The sequence below is a fragment of the Trifolium pratense genome, linkage group LG4, assembly GCF_020283565.1.
Source record: "Trifolium pratense cultivar HEN17-A07 linkage group LG4, ARS_RC_1.1, whole genome shotgun sequence".
NCBI classification, from domain to species: domain Eukaryota; kingdom Viridiplantae; phylum Streptophyta; class Magnoliopsida; order Fabales; family Fabaceae; genus Trifolium; species Trifolium pratense.
Window position 1 is genome coordinate 9,020,018 of NC_060062.1, and position 15,603 is coordinate 9,035,620.

At 36.7% G+C, this 15,603-nt stretch overlaps 1 protein-coding gene across 1 annotated transcript; it reads right to left on the minus strand.

Moving 5' to 3' along the window:
• Positions 1-240: 240 nt before the first annotated feature.
• On the minus strand, positions 241-14,930 carry LOC123920934 (TMV resistance protein N-like). Its single transcript, XM_045973285.1, has 2 exons — positions 14,429-14,930; positions 241-811 (listed from the first exon to the last, which is right to left on the minus strand). The coding sequence occupies exons 1-2, from the start codon at positions 14,884-14,886 to the stop codon at positions 241-243; spliced, it is 1,029 nt and encodes a 342-aa protein (XP_045829241.1). The 5' UTR covers positions 14,887-14,930.
• Between the last annotated feature and the right edge of the window lie 673 nt (positions 14,931-15,603).

Below are 15,603 nucleotides of genomic sequence, written 5' to 3' on the forward strand. Positions count from 1 at the left end.
TACCTATTGTGCCTAAATTTTCAAACCAATTCCAAACCAAATTACAAAATGTAGTTATGGTTTATAATTGGTGTTTTTTTATTGGAGTGGTGTGGTTTTTTTTTTAAATGGATTTTACAAATTAAAATTGGATATGGATTAGTTAGTAATTTGATTAAGGATAACCAAATTTTTTGCACACCCCTAAATTAAAGGCATACCAACAGAATAATTCAAGCGATTCACATGAATTTAGCTCCTTCATTTTATATTTCCTAATACTATAGCATGGTGCTTATCTAGCTCAGTTTCAATCTCAACCCTTGTTGTTATAATTCTGCTACCAGAACCAAACCAGTCACATCCACCAGCTAGTGCTTTCAGCTGTTCTATCGAATTGACATCGTCGAGAATCAGAAGAACTCTTTTATGTCTAAGTTTGTCTTTAATTTGAGAGTGTCCCTCAAATGTAGTTTCCACCACAGTCTGCGTCTCCTTAACAGTCTCATACAAAAGTGTCCTTTGGAGATCTTTTAGATCAATGATGTTATTGTTGTTGGATTTTTCTCTTATGTTAGTAAGAAAACTAGCAACTTCAAATTGATGTCTGATTTTGTTGTACAAGTAAGAGGCCAATGTGGTTTTGCCTATTCCAGCTTCTCCGTAAATTCCCAACATACAAACGGGATTATTAGGTTCAATATCTATAAGTGATTTCAACTGTTCAAAACGTGAATCAAGTCCAATTGGGTGCTTAATTTCAGAAGGTACAGGAGGAGGTAATTTAGCAGAGGTGTCTTTAACAATCTTTCTGAGGTAGCCAGATTCATATCTGCAAGGAATTCATAAGAAATTTCATGGTAGTTCAAACTGTGAGTAGTTAAGTCTCACGTCGACTATGAATGTCAAAAATGTTTAATTTATAAGAGAGGAAATTCATCGTTTATTGGGTGGAGATGAGGTGTCTCCCTCTCTTGTGATCTTGGAGTATTGACCTCATCGTTTATCCCGAACTTCTCTCACCAACTAGTGGTATCAAAACCGTGGTTCGGCTTATTGGGAGAGCGAAAGTGGATGATATTGGATAAACTATAGGATGTGGAAACTCACACTTGAGGGATGTCGGCCTCATAGTTTCTCCCTAACTTTCCCAGACTCCCAACACATTTTCATAAGTGGCCCACTGTGGACCAAATGTTTAAAATTATCAAAAATCATAACTATTGTCGACAATGTAAAAAATCACAACTCTGTTTTTATAGCTAAAACAAATACATAATTGACATCAATTCAAACCGAGTTTTATTTTCCATTGTTTTAATCAATGTTTTAAAAACCGAACCGGACCGGCCGGTTCGACCACGAACCGGTGCCCTCGGCGGTCCGGACGACTAGCAAGAACCGCTAGTCAGTGGAACCGGTCAAAAACCGGTGTGAACCGGTATGAACCGGTGTGAACCGGTGTGAACCGGTGAACCGGTGAACCGGAAAAACCGGCCGGTTTTTCTCTCACTTAAAAAAAAAAAAAAACTGATTTTTTAATTAAAAAAAACGATGGATTGAAATTGAAAGGTTAAAAAATCAAAAATCTTTCCTTTCCAACCATAGACTCAAACACGTGAAAAAATTATATGAACGGTTCAATATAAACGGTTCAATAACGGTTGAACCGATCCGACCGGTTGACCCTTGAACCAGTTGTCACAACGGTTCGACCTCCGGTCCGGTTCTTAAAACATTGGTTTTAATCAAATCGATGTCTATTAAGTAATTATTTTAACTATAAAAATGAAGATGATCATTAATTTATATTTTCAAAGAATATATGTTGTCAATGAACCTCTTGTAGAGATTCTCCATAATTTCACGCTGTCAATGAACCTTTTTGACCCCCTAATTTATACAAATTTGTAATTGTTGCCCCTTAACTTTCAAAATAGCAATTTTGGGCCTAATTTTTACAAACATTTTGGTCCTCTATGAACATATGTGGCAAGTCATGCTAACATGTCATGCTAACATAACATGTGAACCATTGTCCACGTGGCAAAACATGCTGATGTGGCATGTGAGTTGAAGGTGTGAAAACACAAGAAGGGGGGGTTGAATTGTGTTTTAGTCAAGTTTAAAACTTTTTCAAGTTCTTAACTTAACTACAACGGCAGCGGATAAATAACACAATAAACACGATAAGAGAGAGAGAGAGATCACACAAGCAATTTATACTGGTTCCTCTCACAAAACGAGAGTAGTCCAGTCCCCTTGCACTTCCAAGGGATTTCACTATAATCACACAAGATTACACCTGCTCAAGCACACAAGCAAGAGACTTCTCAACAGTGCTTAAGCACACAAGCTTAAGACTTCACACTTAAGCACACAAGCTTAAGTTTCCTCAAGTAATAGTAAAGTATATGAAAATATACAAATGCTCTTAGATGAACCTAAAGAGAACAAATACAAAATAGTACAGAGTATTTGACTAAAGTGCAAAAGCACTTAACAGCGGTTCAGAGCTTGTATATCACAAAGTTTAGAGTTTGTTCAGCGCACGTTCAATCCTTAATAATGTATTAATATTGTTGTAGCTGATTCTTCTAGTATATATACCACTAGAAAAGAGTCGTTGTAAAAAGAACCGTTGGAGTTGATAATCTTTTGTCTTCAAGCAGTCTGTCTTGATGCAGTTTGGTTGTATCCAAAACTAAGAAAGAGTTTCAGGTACTTTGACTACAGCAGAGAAGACTTTCCTTATTCAGCTAACAAGTCTGAAGACCCACGTTCTCAAAAGAGGACAGACAAAACAAGAGTAGCTGAACTGATCAGGCTTGAAAGGTCCTTTTCTTCATTGGTAGAAGAGTTGACTTGCAAAGGGAATCTTCACAGATATCCAAAAGATCTTCAGAGGTTGATGAAGCTTTAGTCACTCAAGAAGTTCTGAAGACTTCATCATCTGAAGGTTGTATCTTCTGAAATCCAACATCTTCTGAGCGCTTGTGAACTTCTGAATTCACATCCTCTGAGCTTCACTCAGAGCTTATATGATGCTTATATCTGCGCACTTAAAATAAATTTTTAGTCCTTCCAATTGTTAATTAATACTTTGTTATCATCAAAACCTTTATAGATTTAGGGGCAAACATTTTTAAATCAATTTTGTTCCAACAATCTCCCCCTTTTTGATGATGACAAACATCAGTATTAATTGACAATTGTTGTTAAATTAACTTATCATGTTTCTCTTAGGTTTATGAGGTTTGCAAGCTCCCCCTAAGATTGATACTCCATAAAGTCTGAACTTTATGTTTTATCCATGATATTTTAATTTAGTATAAGATTAAGATGGTTTGAAATAAAACAAATTTCATATCTTTCTTCAGAGTGAGAGGTTTGCAAGCTCTCCCCCTAAGTCTCATAAGGCTAAGTTAAAATTGCACTCTTAACTTATCCTTACTTATGAAATTTATTTCAGTTTCAACTAACTTAGTCTCCACCTTGAAATACGTAAAACAACTTAAAAGTAACAACTTTTAACTTAACGGATAAAAGCGAGATAAAAGGCGTGGTTTCAGTTTTGAAACTTATCACTTATCAATTAATGCGTAACTACTCCCCCTTTTGTCATTATCAAAAAGTAAAAAAATTTATATAACCAAGACAGTCAAAGAAGAAGAGTGGTTGTTACAAAGGTGAATTTATTTCAAAGACAGAAAACAACGCGCTTAAAAGGTTATAAAAAGGTGAACGAGTTAACATGCCTTCTTCAAGTAAAAACAAGAGAAAAACGAGTAAATCAAGAGAGATTAGGAAGAATGAGAAGGTTTAGTTCACGCATTGCAGAGTTTAGGAGAAAGAAAGAAGACGAACAACGCGAAAAAGATGAGAAGAATAAAGAAGACAACAAGAAACCACACGATGCTGAGATAATAATCATCTCATCAGATTCTGAAGCTGAAGAGAATGAAGATGATGCTGACTATGTTGAGTTCTTGGCTGGCTATGTTCCAGAAGAAGAACAAGAAGAAGAAGAAGAAGAGCAAAACCCAGATCCTATAGAGATTTCATCAGAGGATGCTGAGGAGAAATCTGAGATTTCTTCTGAGTATTATCCATCTGATTAGGATTAGGTTGTCTTTTTCTTTTTCTTTTTACCAATGTACTCAACATGGTTAGATCAATAATAAAGATTTTCGTTTTAAAAGCATCTTGTGTTCTTATGATCTTATTTATCAAAGAAAATTTGCACAAACAAAAAAAATAACAAACCACATAACCAAAATAAGAAATTTTTGCAGACAAAGTAAAGACAACATAAACAAAACAGCTTGAAATAAAAAACCAGACAAATAAAATTGTTCAGAAGGTAACAAGAAAAACAAAACACAGCTTAAAACAAGTGCTTAGAGTCCTAGGGTTTCTTAAGGAAAGCTAAGAGTTGATCAAATTTGTCGTTCAAAGATCCCACATTGGAAACTAAACCATCCACCTTGGTTTCCAATGTTTGGTGAGCAGCTCTTTGCCTTTCCAAACCTTCCTGCTGTTCTCTTAGGGCTTCTTGAAAGATCTGCAACTGATTAACCACCACAGGAGCTTGATCTTGAACCAAAGGCACTTGTTCTTCAACCAAAGGTGCCTTGCCTTTATCAGAGGGTTCACCTTCCTCTGGATAGTCAATCATCAGCACATCCTCTTGATTCTGAAAAGCAAGCACATCATCCTCTGAAAAGTCCTCGGGTTGCAACTCATTTGCCAACTGGGCAACTCTTGCAGCAGCTTCTTCTAACCTTTCAGACTCAGACCTCTGAGCTTCAAGACTCTGAAACAGCTTGGAGTCTATCCAGATGACTTTGAAAGCGTTCAGACGATGTTCAGCAGCAGCAAGAGCTTCCAGCTTAGCACGTTCAGACTCAGCATGATTAAAAGTGGTTAACCTTTTCAATTCAGCCCTAGCCAGACTTTCCCTCATGAAGCTTATCACATCCAAGTCTCTTCTTCCAACCACAACCTTAATTTCCTCAGCAGCACCATCCAAAGCATTGCAAATCCTTGCCTTAATGCTTGAAACTTCCAAATCCACATCAGAAGGACAAACTAGAAACCTGTCCTTTAGCAAAGATAATCTAACCAAGTCTTTATGCAATTGAGTGGATAGATTATTGAATGGGTTAGATGATGAGGGTGAAGGATTGGGAATGGTAGAGATATTGGTTGATTCATTAGCAGGATTGTCAATAATGACAACTTCTGCCTCTGAAGGCTTGGGGGCACAAGTATGAATACGCTCAGGAGAAGCATATTCAGCACTTGGTTGAGGTTCAGGAATTGTTTCAGGAATTGGATTATCTGTTGGTTCAGGGTTAGATGGTTCAGGATTTTGATGTTGTGGGGATGCAGGTTCAGATGACAGAATTGGAGATGGTTGTTTAGTGGGAGAAGCTTTGTCAGGGTTTGGAGTGTGTGATGTAGGTTCAGATGGTGATATGATAGGTGTTTCTTTTTGTGGTTGAGGTTGAGGTGATTTAGGTTTTGGAGGTGATGAAGGTTTCTGGGTGAAGGTTTGGTTATTCAGAGGATCTGGACTAAGATGTTTTTCTAATTCTGATAGGGGGTTATCAGAGGTTGGAGTTTCAGAGGCTGGTAAAACAGTTCTGAGAGGTTTTGTGTAACCTATTCCAATCTCTTTTGCATTAAAGACATACTTAGTAGACTTACCTTTACCTTTAGGAGTAGGAGCAGGTCTTTTCCTCAACCTTGCAGCCAGAGTCTCTTCATCAGATTCAGTCTCATCTTCTGACTCAGTCTCTTCAGATGAGCTGGATACTTCAACAACAACAGGCTCTTTGAAGCTTCTTCAGTAGCCTTGGTAGCAGATTCTTCATGTTTTCTCTTAGTCCTTTGCTCAGCCATAGATTGTTCAACTTTAACTTTCTTTTGAGCCAAAAGATCTGGCTTAGGTAGATCATCTTGAGCTACAACCTTTCTCTTTTGCTTCCTAGAAGGGTTATACTGGTTTGCAGGAGCCTTTGGAACCATACTCCTATCAACAATAAAACCTTCTCTTCTGAGCACTTCTAAGTAGTCCTGAATTACATGCTCAGCATCAGCTTCAGAAATAACAGGGTAGCCTTCAATGTACAGACGATCTTCAAGCCTAACAGAGAATTCTTGAGGAGGAGCAACAGGCTTAGATGCAATCAAACGCATTTTGGATAGAAAACTAGCATTCAGAATCTCAGGATAAAACTTCTTCTGAACCAATTCTGGGTGGAACTTCTGCAGGTTCTGAACCACGTGACCTTGATATAGAAGGTCTGACAACAACCTGGGATAAACTATAGTAGTTTTCCTCTGAGTCTTACTTGCAAAAATTGCTTCACAAATCCGTTCAAAAAAGTAATCTCCAAGATTAACTCTCTTCCTTGTCAGAAGGAAATATAACAAATGACGATGCGTCCAGGAGATTGTATCAGTCCCTCCAACTCTTGGACTGATAGAAGCAAGGATTATCTTGAACATCACTCTGCACTCGTCAGTCAATCCTTTGACTTTCCCTTTCAAAGAGAAGTCTGTGCAGATGAGATGCAGAAGATCATCTCTGTATCTTGTATCCTTTTCAAAAACATCTAACTCTATCCCAGAGTTAGGTAGACCAAGAAGAGCATTGAAATGAATTGGTGAGAAAGCCATATTCATCCCACAGATGTTAGACCTAATCTGAACACCTGTAAATTCCAGCAAGCCCATTTCCTTCCTAGTTTTACCCTTCAGACTAGGATCCCTCTCAATAGCAGCAATTTCTTCCTTCTTTGCTTCATGTTTATCAAACACTCTTGCTTTCATCCAAAATTTCTTAAGCAAGTCTGGGTAGATAGGACCGTTAAGCATGTCGAAGTACTTATCCCATCCTTGTGATGTAAAGTACTGCTTAACTTCAAAACCATTGGCAGACAAACTATCAAAGTCCACAATCTTCTCAGACAGAAAACAGAGTTCAGATTCAGGAAACTCCATCTCGTTCCCAACAATCTGAAGATTCTTGAACATAAACGGTGGAATCTTTGTTGAAGAAGATGACGAAGGTCCGGCCATTGTTGGAGATTAGGGTAGGGTTTGGAAAACTAACGAGAGAGAAAGAAAGTGTGTTGGAGGTTTAGAGAGAATATGAAAGTGTAGGTTGTGAAAGTGAATAGTGTGCAAGTGTATTGTGTAAGTTTATTTAAATGAGTACAGTTAACATGAAAATAGCAAATTTGGGAAGTTACGCTAATTGACAGAAAGTTGAATACCAAAAATCATCATTAACCACCCACTACCTGACACACGTAGACCACGTGCAGAAATTTACTCGGTAACTGCTATTTTAATGGACAACTGTTCAGCAGTGAATACTAAACGTTTCCCACTTAAATAGTTCAGAGCCTCTGAGATATTTAAAATTCTCTATCAGAGTTAGGTACTTCAGAGCTTGTGTTTCAGATGATCTGAATCATAAGTTCTGATATACATAACCTCTTACACTTTAAAAGCCCCAAAAAAAAATTTTCATTCAGAGATTGAAAACATGTTCAGATGTTTCTTTATAAAATCAAATCTTTCAACAGGTAAGGCTTTAGTAAATATGTCAGCCCATTGATTTTCAGTATCAACAAACTTAATATCTATAATGTCTCTCTGAACATAATCTCTGATAAAATGGTGTTTAATTTCAATATGTTTGGCTCTAGAGTGTAGGATAGGATTTTTAGATAAATGAATGGCTGCAGTATTGTCACAATATAAAGGAATATTGTTACTGCTTACCTGATAATCTTCTAACTGATATTTTAACCAGAGTAGTTGTGTACAACACTTAGCTGCTGAAATGTATTCTGCTTCTGCTGTAGACAAAGCTATAGTAGTTTGTCTCTTACTAGCCCAGGAGATAAGGTTTTCACCAACAAATTGATAATTGCCACTTGTGGATTTTCTTTCAATTTTATCTCCAGCATAGTCAGCATCACAGAATCCATTTAGCACATAATCATTGGATTTCTTATAGAGAAGTCCAAGATTAGTTGTTCCTTTCAGATACCTAAAGATTCTCTTTACAGCTGTAAGATGAGATTCTCTAGGATCTGACTGGAATCTTGCACATAAGCATACACTGAATAAAATATCTGGTCTAGAGGCTGTCAGATAGAGTAAGGAACCAATCATACCTCTGTAGACCTTTTGATCTACTTTTCCTTCATCATCTGACTTGCTCATGTTGGTAGTTGAATGCATAGGAGTGTTCATTATCTTGCAGTCATCTAGATTGAATTTCTTCAGAAGTTCCTTGGTATATTTTGATTGATGAACATAAGTTCCTTCCTTCTTCTGATTGATTTGAATTCCAAGAAAGAATTTCAATTCTCCCATCATGCTCATTTCAAATTCATCCTGCATTATCTTAGAAAAGTTCTTGCACAAGGAAGCATTAGTTGACCCAAAAATAATATCATCAACATAAATTTGAATGATTAAAATGTCTTCTTTGGTTGTTTTTCTAAAGAGTGTGCAATCAACCTTTCCTTTTTCAAAACCCTTTTCAAGAAGGAAATTACTGAGTCTATCATACCAAGCTCTTGGAGCTTGTTTCAGACCATACAGTGATTTCTTCAATTTAAAAACATGTTCTGGGTTTGAGACATCTTCAAAACCAGGAGGTTGCTTAACATACACTTCTTCAGAAATAAAACCATTTAAGAAAGCACTTTTAACATCCATCTGATACAAAGTTATTCCATGATTAACTGCATAAGATAGAAGTAACCTGATTGCTTCAAGCCTAGCAACTGGTGCAAAGGTTTCAGTATAGTCAATCCCCTCTTGTTGACTATAACCTTGTGCAACCAATCTAGCCTTGTTTCTTACCACTTCACCTTGTTCATTCAGCTTGTTTCTGAATACCCATTTTGTTCCAATAATGTTCTTGTTTGAAGGTTTGGGCACTAGAGTCCAGACATCATTTCTTTGAAATTGATTCAGCTCTTCTTGCATTGCTACAATCCAAGCATCATCTTTCAGAGCTTCATCAATCTTTGAAGGTTCCATCATTGAGATAAGACCAACTAATGATTCCTCATTTCTCAGTTGAGATCTTGTCTTCCTTGGACTATCCTTGTTGCCTAAGATCAGTTCCTCTGGATGTGATGATTTGTATTTGAAGGTATTTCTTGGGGGCTCATCATCTTCAGACTCATCAACATCAGGTTCAGCAGTTGCTTCAGTTCTTTGTTGTTCAGAGTCTGTAGGAACTGTTGTATTCAGAGGTTCTTCAGAGAATGGATGTTCTGAGTAGTTTGGAATATCTGAATATTGATCCTCTGATACCTGAAATCTAGACAAACCGTCCACAAGCTCTGACACTTGGTCAGGCTCTTTGTCATCAAATTTGACATGCATAGTTTCTTCCACAGTATGTGTTTCAGAAATATACAGTCTGTATGCTTTTGAGCGTTCAGAGTATCCTATAAAAATACCCTTATAACCTCTAGCATCAAATTTCTTTAGATGGACTTTGTTATTTAAGATGTAACACGTACATCCAAACTGATGAAAATAAGAAATATCAGGTTTTCTTCCTTTGAATAATTCATAAGCAGTTTTGTTCAACTTAGATCTGATATAGATTCTATTTTGAACATAACATGCTGTGTTTACAGCTTCTGCCCATAAAAACTTTGCTACATTTGTTTCATGCATCATGGTTCTGACCATTTCTTGCAGAGTTCTATTCTTCCTTTCTACAACCCCATTTTGTTGAGGAGTTCTAGGAGAAGAGAATTCATGCAAAATGCCATATTTTTCACAAAAGTTTTCAAAAGGTTCATTTTCAAATTCTCCACCATGATCACTTCTAACTTTTAAAATAGTGTAGCCTTTTTCATTTTGAATTTGTTTGCAGAAGATGCTAAACTCATCATAAGCTTCATCTTTTGTTCTTAGGAATTTTACCCAAGTCCACCTACTGTAGTCATCAACAATCACTAATCCATACTTCTTTCCATTGATAGAGGCAGTGTGAACTGGCCCAAAAAGATCAATGTGAAGAAGTTCCAATGGTCTTGAGGTAGAGACAATGTTCTTAGGTTTAAAAGATGATTTTGTAATCTTTCCTTTTTGACATGAACCACAAAGTGTGTTTGAGTGATATTTGATTTTAGGTAATCCTCTGACAAGGTCAAGCTTACTAAGCTTAGAGATTAACCTCCAGTTAGCATGGCCTAACCTCTTATGCCAGATCCATTTTTCTTCACTCAAGGTCAAAAGACACATCACTTTTTGTTCATTCAAATCAGAAAGATTAATTTTATAAACATTGTTCTTTCTCAGACCTTTGAATATCATGGAGTTATCAGATTGTTTAGACACAGTACATGATTCCTTATTAAAGACAACTACATAACCATTGTCGCAAAATTGACTTATGCTCAATAGGTTATGTTTGAGTCCATCAACTAACCAAACATCATTAATAGATAGGGAAGAATTACCTACTGTACCTGTACCTATTATCTTTCCTTTTTGATTACCTCCAAAGCCAACAGATCCTCCTTCTTTCAGTGTCAGCTTGGAAAATAGTTGTTTGTCACCAGTCATATGCCTTGAACATCCACTATCCAAATACCATGAGTGTTTCATGATACTTCTTTGAGTGGCAGGCTGTATGAGAAACAACTTTAATCATTGCGATAGAACTCTTCATCAAGGTTAATGATAAAGTCATCCCAGTATTCTTCCTCTTCATTTATCAAGTTCTGATTGTTAACTTGAGAATTTGTCAGCCATTGGTCTAGGACATAAGCCCTTCTTCCTTTGCATAAGACTTGTTTCCACACTCTAGGTAGGACATATCCTTTCCTAGTTGGTAAATCTGAATGGTACATAATTTCAGCTTTTGGTACCCATCTTCTGGGTCCACGCTTGTTAGTCCACAAATGCTTATTATGTTGTCTAGTGTTGGAGAAAGATTTTGGTTTGGAATAATAACCTTTTTGAAACCTTTTCTTTTGAAATCTGTTATTATTCCAGGATTTGGATTGTTTATGATTCCAGGGTTTGTATCTATCACCAATCCCATGTTCTGATTGATTATATCTACTGACTCTAGAATCATAAATAATCTGAGTCCTGTACTCCATCTGAGATTTAGAATTTTTTCTTTTAAGAACTTCTGATCCTTTAGATTGACTAGCTTCAGGTACTGAAGTTCCTTTGGATCCAGAATTTGAAGTTTCAGATGTTGAAGCTTTCAGAACTTCTGAACTAATGTTCTCAGGTTCTGAACAACTTCTATCTTCTAAACTTTTCTTTCCAGATCCTGAGGGACTTGGTTCCTCTGAGCTGTCAGCTTCTAAATCACTCAGATCATCATTGTCATTTTCAACCATACCAGGATTCTTTCCCTCTTCACTTGGTGGAACAACATAATAAACCCAAGATTTTCCAACCTTTTTGGCAAAGGTCTTTAGCTTTGAATATGTTCTACCATATTCATAGCCAAGTCCTTCTCCTCTATGTCTTAAAACATTATAAATTCTATTAGCAGCTTTGCTCTTCCCAAGGTTGAGATGCACAAACTGTTGAAGAGCTATTTCCTGCTCATCAATAGGTTTGTGACAAACAGCACAACCCTTTTCAAAGTCATTTACTCTATTCAGAGTTTCTTGATACAGACCTTGAAAATGTTCTGCTTGTTCAGTCAGAGTGTTAAGCTTTTCTTGTAAAACTTTTTGTTTACTTAACACTCTGAGATGTTTCTCAATGACCTTGTTAAGTGCAGTTATAAGTTGAGATTTAGAGCAGTCAGAAAATACCTCATCAGTTACTTCAGAATCTGATTCTGATTCTGATTCATCGTCTGAGTCTGCATCTGAGTCAGCTGAAGCCATCAGGGCTAGATTTGCCTCTTCTTCTTCCTCAACTTCTTCCTCAGATGATAGCTCTTCAAAAGTAGCCATCAGACTCTTTTTCAATTTGCTCTTGAATTGTTGCTTCTTTGAGCTGTATCTTTTGCTTTTGTCTTTAGCAGACATTTCTGGACAATCAGCAATAAAGTGTCCTGGCTTCTTACAGTTGAAGCAGTTCTTCTGATCATCCTTTTTGCTGACAAAATTTCTGGAGCTGTTACCTCTGAAATTTCTTTTGTTAAATCTGTTCCATTGCTGAAACTTGGTGAATAAAGCAAACTCATCCTCATTCATCTCATCCTCTTGACCATCAGCAGAAGATTCTTCTTCAATATCAAGAAGCTGAGTCTTAAGAGCCTTAGAAGTAGTCCTAGTTGACTGTAAAGCCACTGACTTGGACTTCTTCTTAGTTTCTGAGTCAGCATCCAAAACCATCTCATGGCTTCTGAGATTGCTTATCAGAGCTTCAAGACTCAGAGTCTTGAGATTTTGAGCTTCCTCTATTGCAGTGACCTTGGGTCTCCAAGCAATAGGAAGACTTCTCAGAATCTTCTGAACATGGTCATAGGTGGAATAACTCCTCTTAAGAGCTTTAAGACCAGATACAAGGATTTGAAACCTTGTAAACATAGTCTCAATGTTTTCATCTTGTTGCATAGTGAATAGTTCATATTGCCTTATCAAAAGACTAGCTTTAGCCTCTTGAACCTTTTCATTACCATCATAGGTAGCACACATAGAATCAAAGATAGATTTAGCAGTAGACTTGTTCTCTATTCTGACATAATCCTCATGTCTAATAGCACCAACAACAATGTCCTTTACTCTATGATGCTTAGTGTAGGTCTTTAAGTTAGCTGGTGTGAGTAACTTTCTATGCTCAATGGACAATCTTCCATGTTCATTTAAGTTTTCAAAAGTTACTCCCAGCTCAACCAAATCCCACAACTCATGATCAATAGCAGTAATATTGCTATACAGTCTTTCCTTCCACCACTCAAATAATGATGCATCACCATTGAATATAGGGGCTTTTCTGTTGCCACTATGTTCATGTGATTCATTACTCAAGTAGTCAAAACCAAAGGCATTTCTAGGACCACCACCAGCTCCACTGGCCTCACCGGCTTCACCGGTTGTTCTAGTACTACTATCGTCTCCTCCAGACATAGTGTTCTCACAAGATCTTTACTGTCTCACTGTTAAGTGAAAGTAACAGACCAGAGCTCTGATACCAATTGAAGGTGTGAAAACACAAGAAGGGGGGGTTGAATTGTGTTTTAGTCAAGTTTAAAACTTTTTCAAGTTCTTAACTTAACTACAACGGCAGCGGATAAATAACACAATAAACACGATAAGAGAGAGAGAGAGATCACACAAGCAATTTATACTGGTTCCTCTCACAAAACGAGAGTAGTCCAGTCCCCTTGCACTTCCAAGGGATTTCACTATAATCACACAAGATTACACCTGCTCAAGCACACAAGCAAGAGACTTCTCAACAGTGCTTAAGCACACAAGCTTAAGACTTCACACTTAAGCACACAAGCTTAAGTTTCCTCAAGTAATAGTAAAGTATATGAAAATATACAAATGCTCTTAGATGAACCTAAAGAGAACAAATACAAAATAGTACAGAGTATTTGACTAAAGTGCAAAAGCACTTAACAGCGGTTCAGAGTTTGTATATCACAAAGTTTAGAGTTTGTTCAGCGCACGTTCAATCCTTAATAATGTATTAATATTGTTGTAGCTGATTCTTCTAGTATATATACCACTAGAAAAGAGTCGTTGTAAAAAGAACCGTTGGAGTTGATAATCTTTTGTCTTCAAGCAGTCTGTCTTGATGCAGTTTGGTTGTATCCAAAACTAAGAAAGAGTTTCAGGTACTTTGACTACAGCAGAGAAGACTTTCCTTATTCAGCTAACAAGTCTGAAGACCCACGTTCTCAAAAGAGGACAGACAAAACAAGAGTAGCTGAACTGATCAGGCTTGAAAGGTCCTTTTCTTCATTGGTAGAAGAGTTGACTTGCAAAGGGAATCTTCACAGATATCCAAAAGATCTTCAGAGGTTGATGAAGCTTTAGTCACTCAAGAAGTTCTGAAGACTTCATCATCTGAAATCCAACATCTTCTGAGCGCTTGTGAACTTCTGAATTCACATCCTCTGAGCTTCACTCAGAGCTTATATGATGCTTATATCTGCGCACTTAAAATAAATTTTTAGTCCTTCCAATTGTTAATTAATACTTTGTTATCATCAAAACCTTTATAGATTTAGGGGCAAACATTTTTAAATCAATTTTGTTCCAACATGAGTCACTTGTCACATGTGCGTCGACTTGATCAAAATCATTTGAGGTCATCCTTTTGCAAAATAGGCTAATGTTAGGAGGTCAAAATCGCAATTTTGTAAACATTATGGACTAAAAGTGCTATTTTAAAAGTTAACGGGCAAAAACTGCAAGTTTGTGAAAATTATGAGGCCAAAAATGTAATTTAGCCAAAATAAAACTTGTCTTCCTTGCAATGTTGACCACCAAGATCACAGATTCTACTCAAAGCCATCCTCCATCCTTTTACAGTCTCAGAATCTCGTCCCAAACTTTTCTCATGCTCAATCAAACTCCTTTCATAGCAATTTTTCTGAAACCATACATCCGATGGTTCAACTTTATAAAAAATGACACAAACCTCTTTACGTTTGGTATCATAAGAGTCAATGATCTTGACGAGTTCATCGAGACACTTTGTGGAATATGCGTAGTTTTCACACAACACAACCATTGAAATTCTGCATTTCTCCATTGTTGTTGTTATGTCTTCATCACTACTGTATCTGACTGTTGTGATCTTACTGTCGAGCAAGGCTTGATAGATGTAGTCGGTAAATGTTTTGCTGTTTCCATTTGGTGAAGAAATCAAGAAAACATCGTGTGTGAAATTTGAGGATGTTTCTTCATAATTTGCCATGGTAGGTAATAACAGTTTGATTTTGATTTTGAGGATATCACAAAAGCAAGAGTGTGTATGTGTGTGTGATTAACCTATATTAACATAGATTATACTATATCCAAGTGACAAGTGAGACATATAAAAATGAACCACAGGAAGCCGATCAGAAAAATCCAATTGAACTGATGATCCAAACTAATTAAAACCGAAACCAAATCAATTAAAAATTGAGGTGATTTGGTTTGGTTTTTTGATTCAATTTTTAAGAACCAATGAACCAAATCATGTTCACATGTGTGAGCAGGACATTTTCCTTATATCACAAAGCGCGCGAGAAAATGTGGCAGATGCGAAAAAGTGTCATTTTGCATCCCACAAAAATTAAAAAATTAGTCTTTATAGTTACTTATAGAAGATATCCAAATTTATAGAAGATATCCAAATTCCCAGATGCACTTGACTTTAAAAGAAAATCACTTATTTATTTTTTTTAGTTACGGTGATATTGATACGAAGTTTTCACCGCCGTTAGCGATGACTAATTTCCGTCGGGGAGTCAGTGGGGCACACAAGATGAGTTCTCCCCTCCCAATCGAATTTTCTCCATACACATGAGTCGGGAATCACTTAATCGAACACGTGACCAAGACCCTTACCACTTGCATCGATTCAATTAATTGTTGGTTAAAAAAAATCACTTAATTAACGTGTATAATTCTTTAAATTTTAGTTTAT

Coding starts and splice junctions, on each gene's coding strand:
- LOC123920934 (XM_045973285.1), bottom strand. CDS start 14,886: ATGGCAAATTATGAAGAAACATCCTCAAATTTCACACACGATGTTTTC. Junction 812..14,428: donor CAACATTGCAAGGAAGACAA/GTTTTATTTTGG, acceptor AATTCCTTGCAG/ATATGAATCTGGCTACCTCA.